Source organism: Polypterus senegalus, chromosome 1 (assembly GCF_016835505.1).
Source record: "Polypterus senegalus isolate Bchr_013 chromosome 1, ASM1683550v1, whole genome shotgun sequence".
NCBI classification, from domain to species: Eukaryota; Metazoa; Chordata; class Cladistia; order Polypteriformes; family Polypteridae; genus Polypterus; species Polypterus senegalus.
Genome location: NC_053154.1, coordinates 79392890 through 79405394, shown reverse-complemented (window position 1 = coordinate 79405394; position 12505 = coordinate 79392890). Strand labels below are relative to the sequence as shown.

The 12505-nt window shown below is 35.9% G+C and overlaps 1 protein-coding gene across 3 annotated transcripts in view; it reads right to left on the bottom strand.

Moving 5' to 3' along the window:
- Positions 1 to 10463, bottom strand: part of LOC120527802 (membrane-spanning 4-domains subfamily A member 8-like) — a 31537-nt gene extending 21074 nt beyond the window's left edge. The window contains exons 1-3 of one of the 3 annotated variants that reach the window (XM_039751640.1): positions 10357 to 10463; positions 8501 to 8703; positions 5589 to 5696 (exon numbers count right to left, since the gene is read on the bottom strand). In XM_039751640.1, the coding sequence (XP_039607574.1) occupies positions 5589 to 5696; positions 8501 to 8683 (291 nt within the window). In that variant the 5' untranslated portion in view covers positions 8684 to 8703; positions 10357 to 10463. The remainder of the gene's footprint in view (positions 1 to 5588; positions 5697 to 8500; positions 8704 to 10356) is intronic. The other 2 variants (XM_039751650.1, XM_039751658.1) reach the window with 2 other exon arrangements.
- Positions 10464 to 12505: the final 2042 nt, after the last annotated feature.

Sequence of the window (12505 nt, the reverse complement as noted above, 5' to 3'; positions counted from 1 at the left end):
ACTATCAAACTGTAGTGGCTGCAAGGTGTGTCTACATAAGATACAGGAGTACTGCATGATGACTTTTGTAAAGGTTCACCGTTCTTGATGTCATCAGGAGATGCCCTAATGAAAATGAAATCAGCTTGTTCTTGGAAGCTAACCACATTCACCAAGAAGGATTCTGAACCATGCCACTATCAAAAGAGATGTGATACAGCCCCTGAAAGAACAAGGTCCCAAAAAAATTATTAGATATCCCATGTGCAAGTAAAAATATCTCATGACAGAAAAAGGCATGTCTCTTGTCATGAAACAATGACAATTTCAGTGGCCTAATGTTATATTACTCATTAGTTATGCAAGTACCACAGTGCATTGGTGCTGTACCCACATTGGACTGGGAAAAACTTGCATGCAGTCAAAATGTGGTATATGTACAACTCTCATATGTTGTATGAATAAGAAGCTGGCTGTGAGCAAATAAGTAGCTGTGGATAGCAAGCTGAGCATTACTTCAAGGTTGTGAAATGGGTAATGCTGTGGCTTCACAGATCCAGACATACAGGTAGGTTTCAATGTATACTTTTATAATCTACCCAATATCCATTTTTGTAGTGTAACTGTGTAGTCACATCAAACAGTGTGTTAGGCAGTGAGGTTTGTTAACAGTCGATATATGTACATGTGAAAGTTCCCTGCGACTGCACGCTGAAATATTTTCTGATGCTTGAATGAAAATGTTCCTATGTTTGTATGATATCAGACAAGCTTCTGTCAGTGTTCCTGTAGCCAGTATTTCACTTTTAACTGCCATCTTAACACGCGCATAAGTGAAATGCTATAAAAATGAGCAATGTTCTTCAGTGCAAAGTGAGATGGCTTTTACAGTGCACATGTAACTGAATGTAACTTGCAGCAGGCATGTCTGTGTAATACTTGTACACTCCTTTACAGCTAAGCAGGTAGATAGGCAGCTGTCTGTTTAGCTGATGAGAAGCAGATCCTGTAACTTGTACTTCCCATCATTCTAAGTACATGTTCCAGCTGTGCCATCCCGGGGAATATCTGCTGCTGGAAAGAGGAAGTAACACCTGCAGTCCCTCAGCAAAGACAACACAACTCTGCTGAAGGATAAGTTGTCAAATCATCAGTTAGTGGTAGCTTTACCTGCCATTATTAAGCTTTTTCATCTCTTTGTGGTACTGTCTCTTTATCAAAGACTGTTGGATGCTTAAGGGATAAGTGTGGTATTTTGCAAGTCAAAATTATTTCTTCACAATCATGGTATATATTAATTTGCCACATAAAATTGTGCTGTAAAGTGAGGCATTTTTATTATAAATTTTAAAAATTTGATGTCCATAGATGAATGAAAAACTCTAGAAACTTACAGAATGTCCATTTTTCAAGCTAAAATTGTTTTGAGTATTGATCCACTTCTTGAGATTGCACATATATTACAAAACAGGGTATCCATGTCATTTTACAAAGGAAAAAAAGTGCAAATCAAAACACTGTTGTGACGTTCAGCCATTTAATGGCATCTTTCAGGGCCAGGGGCAAGGATTCACCTCAGAAAGTCATCACCAAGCGCTGTTGATGATCTGATAAGGATGGTTGTCTCTATTCTGTAGACTACTATACAATGATAACTGAAAAATTCACACTTAAGATTGCTTAGATTCTTTCACTATATGGAAGCTTATTTCATTATTTTAGTGGGTGCTTCTACCATGTGGCAACACACACAGCTGCCTCCTTACACTAACCCAGGGTCAGAGGCAATCCGTATGTCACTCTGTCCCCCAGCCCTTAATTGATGGCTAATCATGCACAACCTTAGTCAGTATTTTTCTACCAAACATGCACGCTCTAGTAATATGTCAAGTGAGGTATGGCTAATAGAGCCTCCAAACAAGGTGATGAATTACACGATCAGCAAGTGCTAAACATAACTGTTGAAAAAATAGTTTGGTGCTTGTTGAGTTGTCATAACTTCACCCACAATGAAGGCTGTTAGCAGGCAAATGAAAAGAAAATGTATTCTTACCTCAAGAAAAATTGTTTCAACAATCTGTGGTAAAATAATTATCTTTAGTTTCCTTAGTTATCATAAATTGAAAAGTCATATTTTCCTCAAACAGACAGCTCAAACAGGCAAGGTATTTTTAAAATATATAAAAAACACTTCATTTCAGAACATAATTTTATATGGAAAATGAACAAATACTATGATTGTGAAGAAATAACTTTGAAATTACAAATACCAAACTTATTTTTAAACATAAAATCAACCGTACATACACATGGTTCATTATAGTTTACATTATTCCTGTTTTGTGATTTAAAGTACAGTAATATTGCTACACTATCACTTTATTAAGTTTGAAATGTTTTTCTGTAAAGCAACTAATAAAGTATTTTGCATGTTTACCAATATTTCTATTAAATGGACATTTTCAGTGCAAGTTCCAATTAACATACAAAATGTGTTTATGAATGTCGTCAGGAATGGAAAACGTTCATAACACAGGGGCTTTCTGTCTGTATATACTGTACGTCCAAACCTGAATTATGTTCAGTTTAATCTATGTAGATATTACTGTCTTTATAGTGTTTGATTATCCAATGTGTTTTCTGTAATCTGAAAATTTCTCCACCTTATTTATTGCATGTTTTGTCCAACCATCCATCCATTAATATCCATCCATCCATTTTCCATCCCGCTGAATCCGAACACAGTGTCACGGGGGTCTGCTGGAGCCAATCCCACCCAACACAGGGCACAAGGCAGGAACCAATCCTGGGCAGGGTGCCAGCCCACCGCAGGACACACACAAACACATCCACACACCAAGCACACACTAGGGTCAATTTAAAATCGTCAGTCCACCTAACCTGCATGCCTTTGGACTTTGGGAGGAAACCGGAGCGCCCGGAGGAAACCCACGCAGACAAGGGGAGAACATGCAAACTCCACACAGGGAAAACCCGGGAAGCAAACCCGGGTCTCCTAACTGCGAGGCAGCAGCGCTACCACTGTGCCACCATGCCACCCATCCATTAACATACCTGTCTAAACAAATTCAGGGTTTTTGGAACCTGTGCCCATCAGATGCAAGGTAGAAAGCAGCCCATTGCAGGACACATCCACATTCAAATAAGGCAATGCCAATTAATGAAAGAAGAACAGGTTTCCATTTCGTGCTGTGAATTCTGTGGAATTTCACTTTTAACCTAACCTAATACTGAAAATGTTGTCAGCACCTAACCTTATGTTTTCTTTGCCCAAGACATTTACACAAAAATCTTTATTCCATGTCACCTGTATGGTAATATGTCACAGGCTCCCCTAATGCATTGTGAACAATGTCACGTGCAGCACTATACTCAACATACATTTATTGCCTCCTAAAAAAATTATTTTTATATTGGTCAAACACAGTATGACCTGACTGCTGTAACCCCATATTTACCTTGTATTTACTGTAATTAACACAGTGGAATGTGTAGACGTGAAGAAGAGTCTGGGCAAAGTGGGGTCAATAAGTGGTTCTCACCTTTTACCCTTAAAAGAGGCAATATATATCATATGTGCTAAACATACATTTGTAAGCAGACAAAAGTCCTTTCATTTATTTTAACAAACACTTATGGATGGTATTCCCAATTACACTAACAGGCTTTTTTGTTTTCAAAGTTGCTCACTCCTATTTTCCAGGAAATACCTTTAACAGAGTTGCATAGCACCAATTGCCTGAGTGTTTTTTTTCTTATTAAACAGGCTAAAATGTTTCTTTAATAAAATACTACAGGCTACCCTCAGCACATTTACATAATGCAAGTACAGTATAGAGTCATAGGCAATGAAAACCTATGTGTGTATCAGCTAAGAATCAACAGTGAACCCAAAAGTTAAGTTAAAAAAAAATAAATCCAGAAACACAGTCAGAGAACTTAATCAACCACACGGTCACCATTGTGATTGTGATGCCTCATCTAAATTAGTATAAATGACAATTTTATATTGTTGTTCTCTACTCTCTTTCTAAGTAGACTTTTACACTATCTGTCTTATATCATTGGCACATAGTCTAATAGATTGCCAATGTTCATGTACTCTTGTGTGTCCATTTTTTATAAAGATAAGTTAAAAACAGTAAAACATTTTTCTAAATAAACATTGATTTTACAGGTAATACTAAATGTCTACCAGTAATTTAAATAACTAATTCCATAAGTATATGCACTTAATAATTGCACTAGTATATGCAGCTAAACAATGAACTGATGATCTGTAATATCCTTGTTTTATACGCAGGCTGAGCTTAGTTGAAGGTGTAGCTGCTGTCCATGACTGTAGAGCACAAAGTGGCCTTTTCTTTTTGCTTCACCTCTTGTTTGGTATTTCAATCAGAATGGAATGAAAGATGTTACAGTATTCTTCGTTCATTAACCGGCAGCACTGATCATCTTGACTTTTCCTTTTTATCAGTGTAAACAAGTTGTGCCACTCAAGAAATAACATTAAAAAAATCTGTTCTTAGCATAATTCTTTTTTTTTGTAAAAACTTGATTGCTATGTATTGATTGTAATAAAATTAATAAATAATAATAAAAAAAAATATACAAATAAAAATATATTTTTTGCAACAATATTTTACATACCTTAATACCCTGAGGTGAAGTAAGCTTTTCAAAAATTAATATAATACAAAGTAATATAATATAATTAATATAATATTTTTCAGATCTTTCTCATATACCTACAGTTAATATTGTAGAGTATGCTTGCTCATTTATTTTAAAAATTATCCTATTTTAATTCAGTGTTACTGGGTGCAGTCTACACCATTGGCGCCAGACAATGTGCCCTGATCTCATGACACACTCACCCACACTTGATCATACAAGACTAATGTAATATCACCAGCTAAACTGACTTGCATGTATTTAGAATGTTTAAATAAGATCAGGTTCCTGCACAAAATTCATACAGACAAGAGGACATTTCACATAGACGGTGACAAAGCATTGCTTAGATTCCAGTCTTTTGGAAATGTGAGGATAGCAATGCAGACCCATTATGGCACCTACACAGTAATACATTTTCATATTGTAACTGGTATGTATTATTCATTCTTCAAACTGTTTCATTTTCAATATAGTTTGGGGTCAATGCCTAGTTTGTGTTACCTATGGATCCTGCGTGTCTATGTTGGTGTTTCTATTTAATTGACTAATGGTGTTCTACTTCTCTTTTTAATTCTTTAATATGGGTAATTGGTTTCGAAGGGGATTACCAAGATATGAGGCAAGAAGGATTTTAAATGTTTTCAAGGAGTGTTTCAGAGCAAAGCTGTATTCTTGCTTTGACTGTAAATGAACTCCTCTCATGAAATATCACATTAGCTTACAATATCTATTTGAAGCAGCTAAATTCTTTGAAAACTGTAAATGAATGAATCTGACCATTTGTTTTTGGCCTGTACTTCTGATATGTACATGTTTTGAAGGTTTTGAGGACATGTCTTTCCTAAAGCAAATGATGCTGAATTAACAACTTTGATAAGAATAAGGTAGGAGGCATTGAAACAGCATCTTACCATTATGCTTGTCCAAAATGGAATTCCTCCAAATACAGCGAGTGAATCAGTAAATGCCAGGACTATCCCAAACCCAATGTTAATCACTCCAATCATGATCTGAGCCACCTGGAATAAAAATGACCAAAAATATGGATTGACATCTGTGGAAACACCTAATTATTCTTTTTTTTATCTTGATTTTTCAGATGGGGACACCAAATCACTCTCGACCTCCATCACAGATCTGACCATTAGAGGTTGTCTGTATTGAGATTACTGTAAACACTCATAGAAATATGGGTCTAGCTTTTACACTAATAGAACGAAAAATCAAAGTCACATCAAGAACAAAAACAATAAAGCATTCAATATTCTACTAATTGTTAGCCAATTACTATTCTGTCTTTAAAGAGTCATTACTTACTGAAAAATGGCCAATCTTTTTGGTAACAGTATTTAAATGAGACCTCTTTAGAAATTCTTGAAATACAATCATTTAATCTTGACAGATTTTTAAATTGATTTTATTTTATTTATTTAAGTCTCAGCCACACAAGTTACATGCTTTGCTAGGAGACATAGATAGATAGATAGATAGATAGATAGATAGATAGATAGATAGATAGATAGATAGATAGATAGATAAGGTTTTATTTGTGCCCAGGGAGAAATTTAGCTTTTTACAGAAGCTCTTTAAATAAATAAATAAATATATATATGGGTAAATATATCAGTAAATAAATAAAGATATACACACACTTTGGTCTGAACATACACCAGAATGACTGTAAAGCAAAAAAATTCAAAAGAAACATTCTGACTTGGCTGTCACAGTAAGGTCTTATGCAGGCGTATCGCTGTTGGTGTTAAGGATACCTAGCCACATTTCCCAACACATTTCTGCTGAACAATTTGTTGGCTGAAAGTCCTCAATGTTAGTGTATCAGAGAGAGGATGTGCAGCATCGTTCATAATGGCACTCAGATTTGTTTTCATTCTCTCCTTTGCTACGACCTCCAAGGGGTCCAGAGTGCATTCTATAACTGAGCTTGCCCTTTTAATTAGCTAGTTAATTCAGTGAGCCACTCTTGAAGTGATGTTACTAGCTCAGCACACCACAGTGTAGAAAACTGCAGTGGCCATTACAAGTTCAAGTTCAAAGTTCAAAGTTTATTGTCATGTGTACAGTAAGGAAACATGTTTCCCTGTACAATGAAATTCTTTCTTTGCTGTCCACACTAAATGACAAAACCAGTGTATAAAAATAAACATAATAAGTAGCCGATAGATAATAATTAACAGAGGCAGCATAAAGTATAAACACAGAATAGAAATATAAAGTGTAATGGGCAGGTAGGTGTGTGATGGACAAGTCAAATACAGTTGTGTGAGGTAGATAGAATGACGTAGCCCATGGTTATAAACTCCAGTCAGTTATTTAGGAATCTAATGGCCTTGGGAAAGAAAGAGTTCTTTAGCCTGGAAGTCCTGCATTTCATACTTCTTTACTTCCTGCCTGAGGATAGAAGTGTGAACAGTTCATGTTGGGGTGGGTGGGGTCCCTGAGGATCAAGGCAGTTCTCCTGCGGACTCTGCAGTTATAGATGCTCTGCAGAGTGGGCAGTGGGGTCCTAGTGATCTTCTCATCAGTCAGTGGCCATTACAGAGTTATAGAAGACGTGAGGGAAGTCAGTTCCCACATTAAAGGAAGGCAGTTTCTTAGTGAAAACAAGTCTGCTCTGCTCTTTCTTATATAGCTTCTCAATGTTTTGAGACCAGTCCAGCCTGTCATTAATGTAAGTAAACCCTCCTGTTAACTAAATGTAAATATAAACATGAACAAATTGACCAGTTTAATAGAATAATACATTTGAATCTATTTGTGTAAAGAAAGAAATTAAAATTGAAGAGACTACATAAATATAAAAATAATTAAGTGAAAACATAATAATACCATTATGTTAGATAGATTGACACACTTATGTACAGACCTAGATACACATTTTTTACATTCTGTGATTTTATATACCAAGACATAATTAACAAAGTGTAGATACTGTATGTAAAGCAATAGATGTTCTGCTATGTAAAATTACAGAACTGGAGGAAGCAATATTTTACTCTTTTAAGGGTAAAAGTGAATATACAAGAGCATCATGAAACACCAAGAAAACACATTTTTTTATTACAAAAATACACAATGTAAAAAAATATGTTCTCTAAGGGGTAGTCTGATCAGAGACAGCATCATTTGTCAACAGAACAGCAATATGCAATAAAAAGGTGCCTCAGGTGGCTGAGATTTTCAACATTCTAAACAAACATAGTATGGGACAAGTGAGGGTCAAATAGTAAAGCAAACTTTCTTTTAAAGGATAAACTAGAAATCAAAACATGGAGTGTTATGTTGCAAAGCTAAAATTCTCAACAAAAATCTTTCTTGGAAGGTATTTTTGGAAAGTGACTTTTTCATTTTTTTAAACTGTGATAGAGGAAGAGTCGTTTTGCATCTCTGAAATTATCCACTCCTGATATGCTCTTAATTAACGTACGCACAGTGAAATGCTGTCATAAGAAACTGTGCTTCGTTGCAAAAGGTTATGTGAATTGCAACATAAGGTCATCAAAGGAGCAACAAGAAATGAACATAAAAAAAATAATTTTCAGACATACAAAATAAAGATGATTTTCTCAATAGGCAGCATAATACATTTAATGAACCAAGGATCCTGACAAGTAGAACTATCACCGTACCATACCACACTCAAATGTCTAACATTGCTACAAAACTTTTCACTTTCTAGTAAGTCAAAAGTGATGCACAAAACATGATCATGAAAAGAAAAACATTCTTGTTTGATAAGACATTGCTTTTTAGCAGTATTGTTTATTTTTACCAAAGTAAAAGATGTGGTTTTAAATATTCTTACCCCTAAAGCCTTTGGTTCACCTTTGAGAAATCTTTGTAATTTCTGTGGCACTGGACAAAAGTTAGTTCCTGTAGCAACTTGCACAGGTACCGTAGTTGTGGTATTTGCACCCTGCACATTATTCTGAGGGACGACCTGGGTGATGACAAGCATCCCATTAGCAGTTGTGAGAGATGTACTCATCTTTCTCAGCTACTGGTTTACTAAAATGAAACAAAACCAAAAAAAAGTATAAAAAAAGACAAAAATACTCATTTATTTTATGTTGTGAAGTGGAGTGGATACTCAAATAGTGATCCTTCAATTGAGAATATGCAATATACAGTAGCACTTTATTTTAAAAGTATTGATTTCTTAAAGACATTTGAATCTGCATAAAGACAAAACTGTGTAATTTTCACATTATTGGTTTCACTTGGCAGCCTTTAGCCTTTAGTTGGTCATTTAAGTAATCTGTACTTCTTTTAGATTGAGAGCTTCATGTAAGATAATGGAATTTCCATCATCACAGAGCTTTATTTCTTCCTTAATCATTTATACCTTTAAAGATGAAGCCTAACCTAGCCTTAGCAAAAAGCCAGCAAAACTAAAAAGCATGCTTGTGGTAAAAAGCTGGGAAATTTGAATATAACCATAAGGCATGTTAATCTTTTGTAATCTTTAAGGCACTATATAAATTAAATGTATTGTTATTATAATTATTATTACTATTCATATTATTAGTATTAAACGTGGTTTAATTTTACTGAATTGTATCCATTTTTGTTACTAGGTGATGCATTGTCTATGTATTAAAATTTGCTTCCTTTTAAATTTGTCAAAAATCTGTAACCATCAAATAGAGTAATGCTTTGAAGAGGAAGATTCACCCTACGGATTAATAGGGCGCTTCAAACAACCTCGTCCAGTTGACCCAGCCGGGGTTGATCAAGTCCCGATTTACGCCCTAGCAGCATTAAGCCATGGCTCACCCCTCGCAATCCATAGCCACCGGGAAGCTCTTTCTGTTGCCTCCGTCGCAGTCCTGATGGATGAACTTCATAGCGGAGCACTCAGCACCCAGCAGGGTGTTGAATCTGTAGAGACAGTGGCCTGCGAAACCTCTGCAGCCTGTTTCTACTGGATGGCAGTGTACCCGCCACCCTTGTGTCCGGCAATCCTCCTGAAGTACCTGCTACTTAGCCGGCTTCCTCTCAAACACCTCCTCTATACGATCTTCCTAGGGCAGTCAATTCTATCAAGACAAGTTGACTTGAGATCTCTGACAGAATGACAATATCTGGTGATGTAGCCGCGATATGTGCCGGAAACTTAAGTTGCTTGCCCTGAATTATCATTATCTGCCAGTTCTGTGTGGTGGAAAGAAATCTTTAACCATCAAAAAGAAAATGTTTTGCTATCTATCTATCTATCTATCTATCTATCTATCTATCTATCTATCTATCTATCTATCTATCTATCTATCTATCTATCATTCGTTCGTTCGTTCTGAAGTGGGAAAAATCCATCAACATAGCAATTAATCTTTAGAACACGGTACGACATCGTTATGTTAGTTTTATGAGCCAGCAGTGTGTTATTATTCTCAAAGTGAAGCCAAGATTGTCTAAATTAAGTTATTGATTCTTATTTGTTCTCTCCTCTACAGCAGTAATCTTTCCCAGAAAGCAAATTGAAAAACAATGCCCTCCAGTTTTTCTTTTTTCAATGTATAATTGTACCTTAAAGTCAATGCATAAAACGAAATAATATACGGTTTCACTCTCGATTCTTCAGTACACGAGTTTAAAAAAATAAAAGCAAAGAAAAACGTTTCTATGTACTGTATAAATACAGTATATAACGTTTTCCGTTACCTTCTCCGACTGTCGTGGAACTGATACAGTCCTGTCCGACTCCAACTAAATGTATGTGACGTACTCCGAGCAGAAAATAAGCGCATTTGGGATCACAAACTCTTTCGCTTCAGGGAGGTGGTGAAGTGTGGCTATTGAGCCACATGACGTCGCATTTCTCCATAGCTTGAAAAAAAAAAAACCCGAAACGGAACTCCGGATCTACAGGTGTTCGCATAGCTTTGTGAGCCTAAGGGGAAACATTGGGAAATAATTATACAATTTCAACAAAAGGGGTTAAAAAACTGATTCACGAGATATTTAAATTTATGACAGTCGATTACGATATGCCTGTTTGCGAGGCACAAGTGATTTACTGTATAGATTTTCCCTGTGCTGCACGGACACAGATACATTTCGTAGCATGGTGTGAGCCAGAAAATAATCCCCTTTTTAATGGAGAAATCTTAACAACGAATAGGGGCTTCCCTCCTCATTTACCATCGTCCGGGTATAGGGATGTATAAATGCATACAAGACAAGGCATATTTAACAAATATCAAGCATTTACAAAGTAACGTTTAGCGCCATTCCATCATCGATCCTGATTTTGGATCACTCTGTTTTAAAAATTAATCGAAAAGTAACTTTTCTTCTCTCACAGAGTTATTGTGAAACTCTGGAACATATGACACGGGCTTTGTGAAAAGTACGAAGGGGAGACTGAAACAGCAGTAAATAGATTTAAATTACTCAACACAGTACGAGAGATTAAAATGTGCTGCCCCGCGATTCCTACTTCCAGTTTTGCGCCGTACACCTTGTCTGTGCAAACTGCACGTTCTCCCGAGTGGATTAACGTATTCGAATTTAACTCTCACGTCCCAAAGACGTGCACATTAAATATGACATTAAACCTTCCATGTTTTGCGCCCTATGCTTAAGTTCCCGAATATGATAAAGCGGCTTTGAAAACGTTCCATTTTGAGACATTTAAACTAGTGGCGCCAATAAGAATTAACGCGGTAGGAGTGTAACAAGTGCTAATTACTACCATTAGTAATACGATACAAATTACAGTGTATGTAAAACACTTTTCTCAAGATGCCCAAACCTGACGTTTTGAGATCTAAGTTAAGCCTCAACTGGGTTGTGTAGTGTTGGTAAGTCTTGTAGTATATTAACCTTACATAAGGATTTATATAAAATAATATCACAACCGTTTGACTGTCCATGGTTGTCCAGTGTGGGCTCAGGCTAAGGCAGGAACGAAAGAAAAGCATTAGACTTAATGAAGTTGCTTCAAACATTGCATGGCTGCCGCTAAATGTTACTTAGATAATTGTTATCTTACACGTTTTATAGCAGATAATTGGACTTACTTTTAATTAATGACAGTTAACATACTTCAATTCATCTAGGGTTGCCAGATTAGAAAATTAGAAATACGGGACACTCTTTAAATCTCTCTCTCTCTCTCTCTCTCTCTTTCTCTCTTTCTCTCTTTCTATATATACTGTATATTGCCCCCTACACACCCAGACCAATATATTATATTATATAAAAGTAGAGACATACACTAAAAACATAAAGCAAGGAATTTAATGGGTTATGAGGAAAACAAAAGTAAAATAATTTGAAAATTATTTAATTCAAGCTAAAAAAAAATCTGTAAAAGTGAAATCATTTGAAAATATTTATTTAATACAGAAAACAGAGAAATATAATTATTACCTGTATTTAATACAGACAGTTAGAAAAAAAAGATGGGCCGTGGCAAGTAGTAACAACACACTTTATTGACGCTGTATGTTGCAAAGCTGATACAGAACTAAACAGCAGCGCGGCTGGAGAGCAAAGCGGTAACAGTGTCGCTGTCCTCAGCCAAACATGGCAACTGAAAGAGTTGCGAACAGGCAGCAAACACTAGTTTCCTCGTTACATTTGGGTTATTTTCATCAAGAGAATCTGAGAAAAAAAGTATAAATTACTTATAAAGTTATAACTAAGTACCGTAAGAAGGTAGTAAAAATATATTTTTATTACGAAAATTGAACATGAACTAAAAACATGACATTTGGGTGTCCCTGAAAGGTCAGTACGGGACAGGGGACAAAAATGATTAAATATGGGACACGTCCAAGGGACTTCTGGCAACCCTAAGTTCATA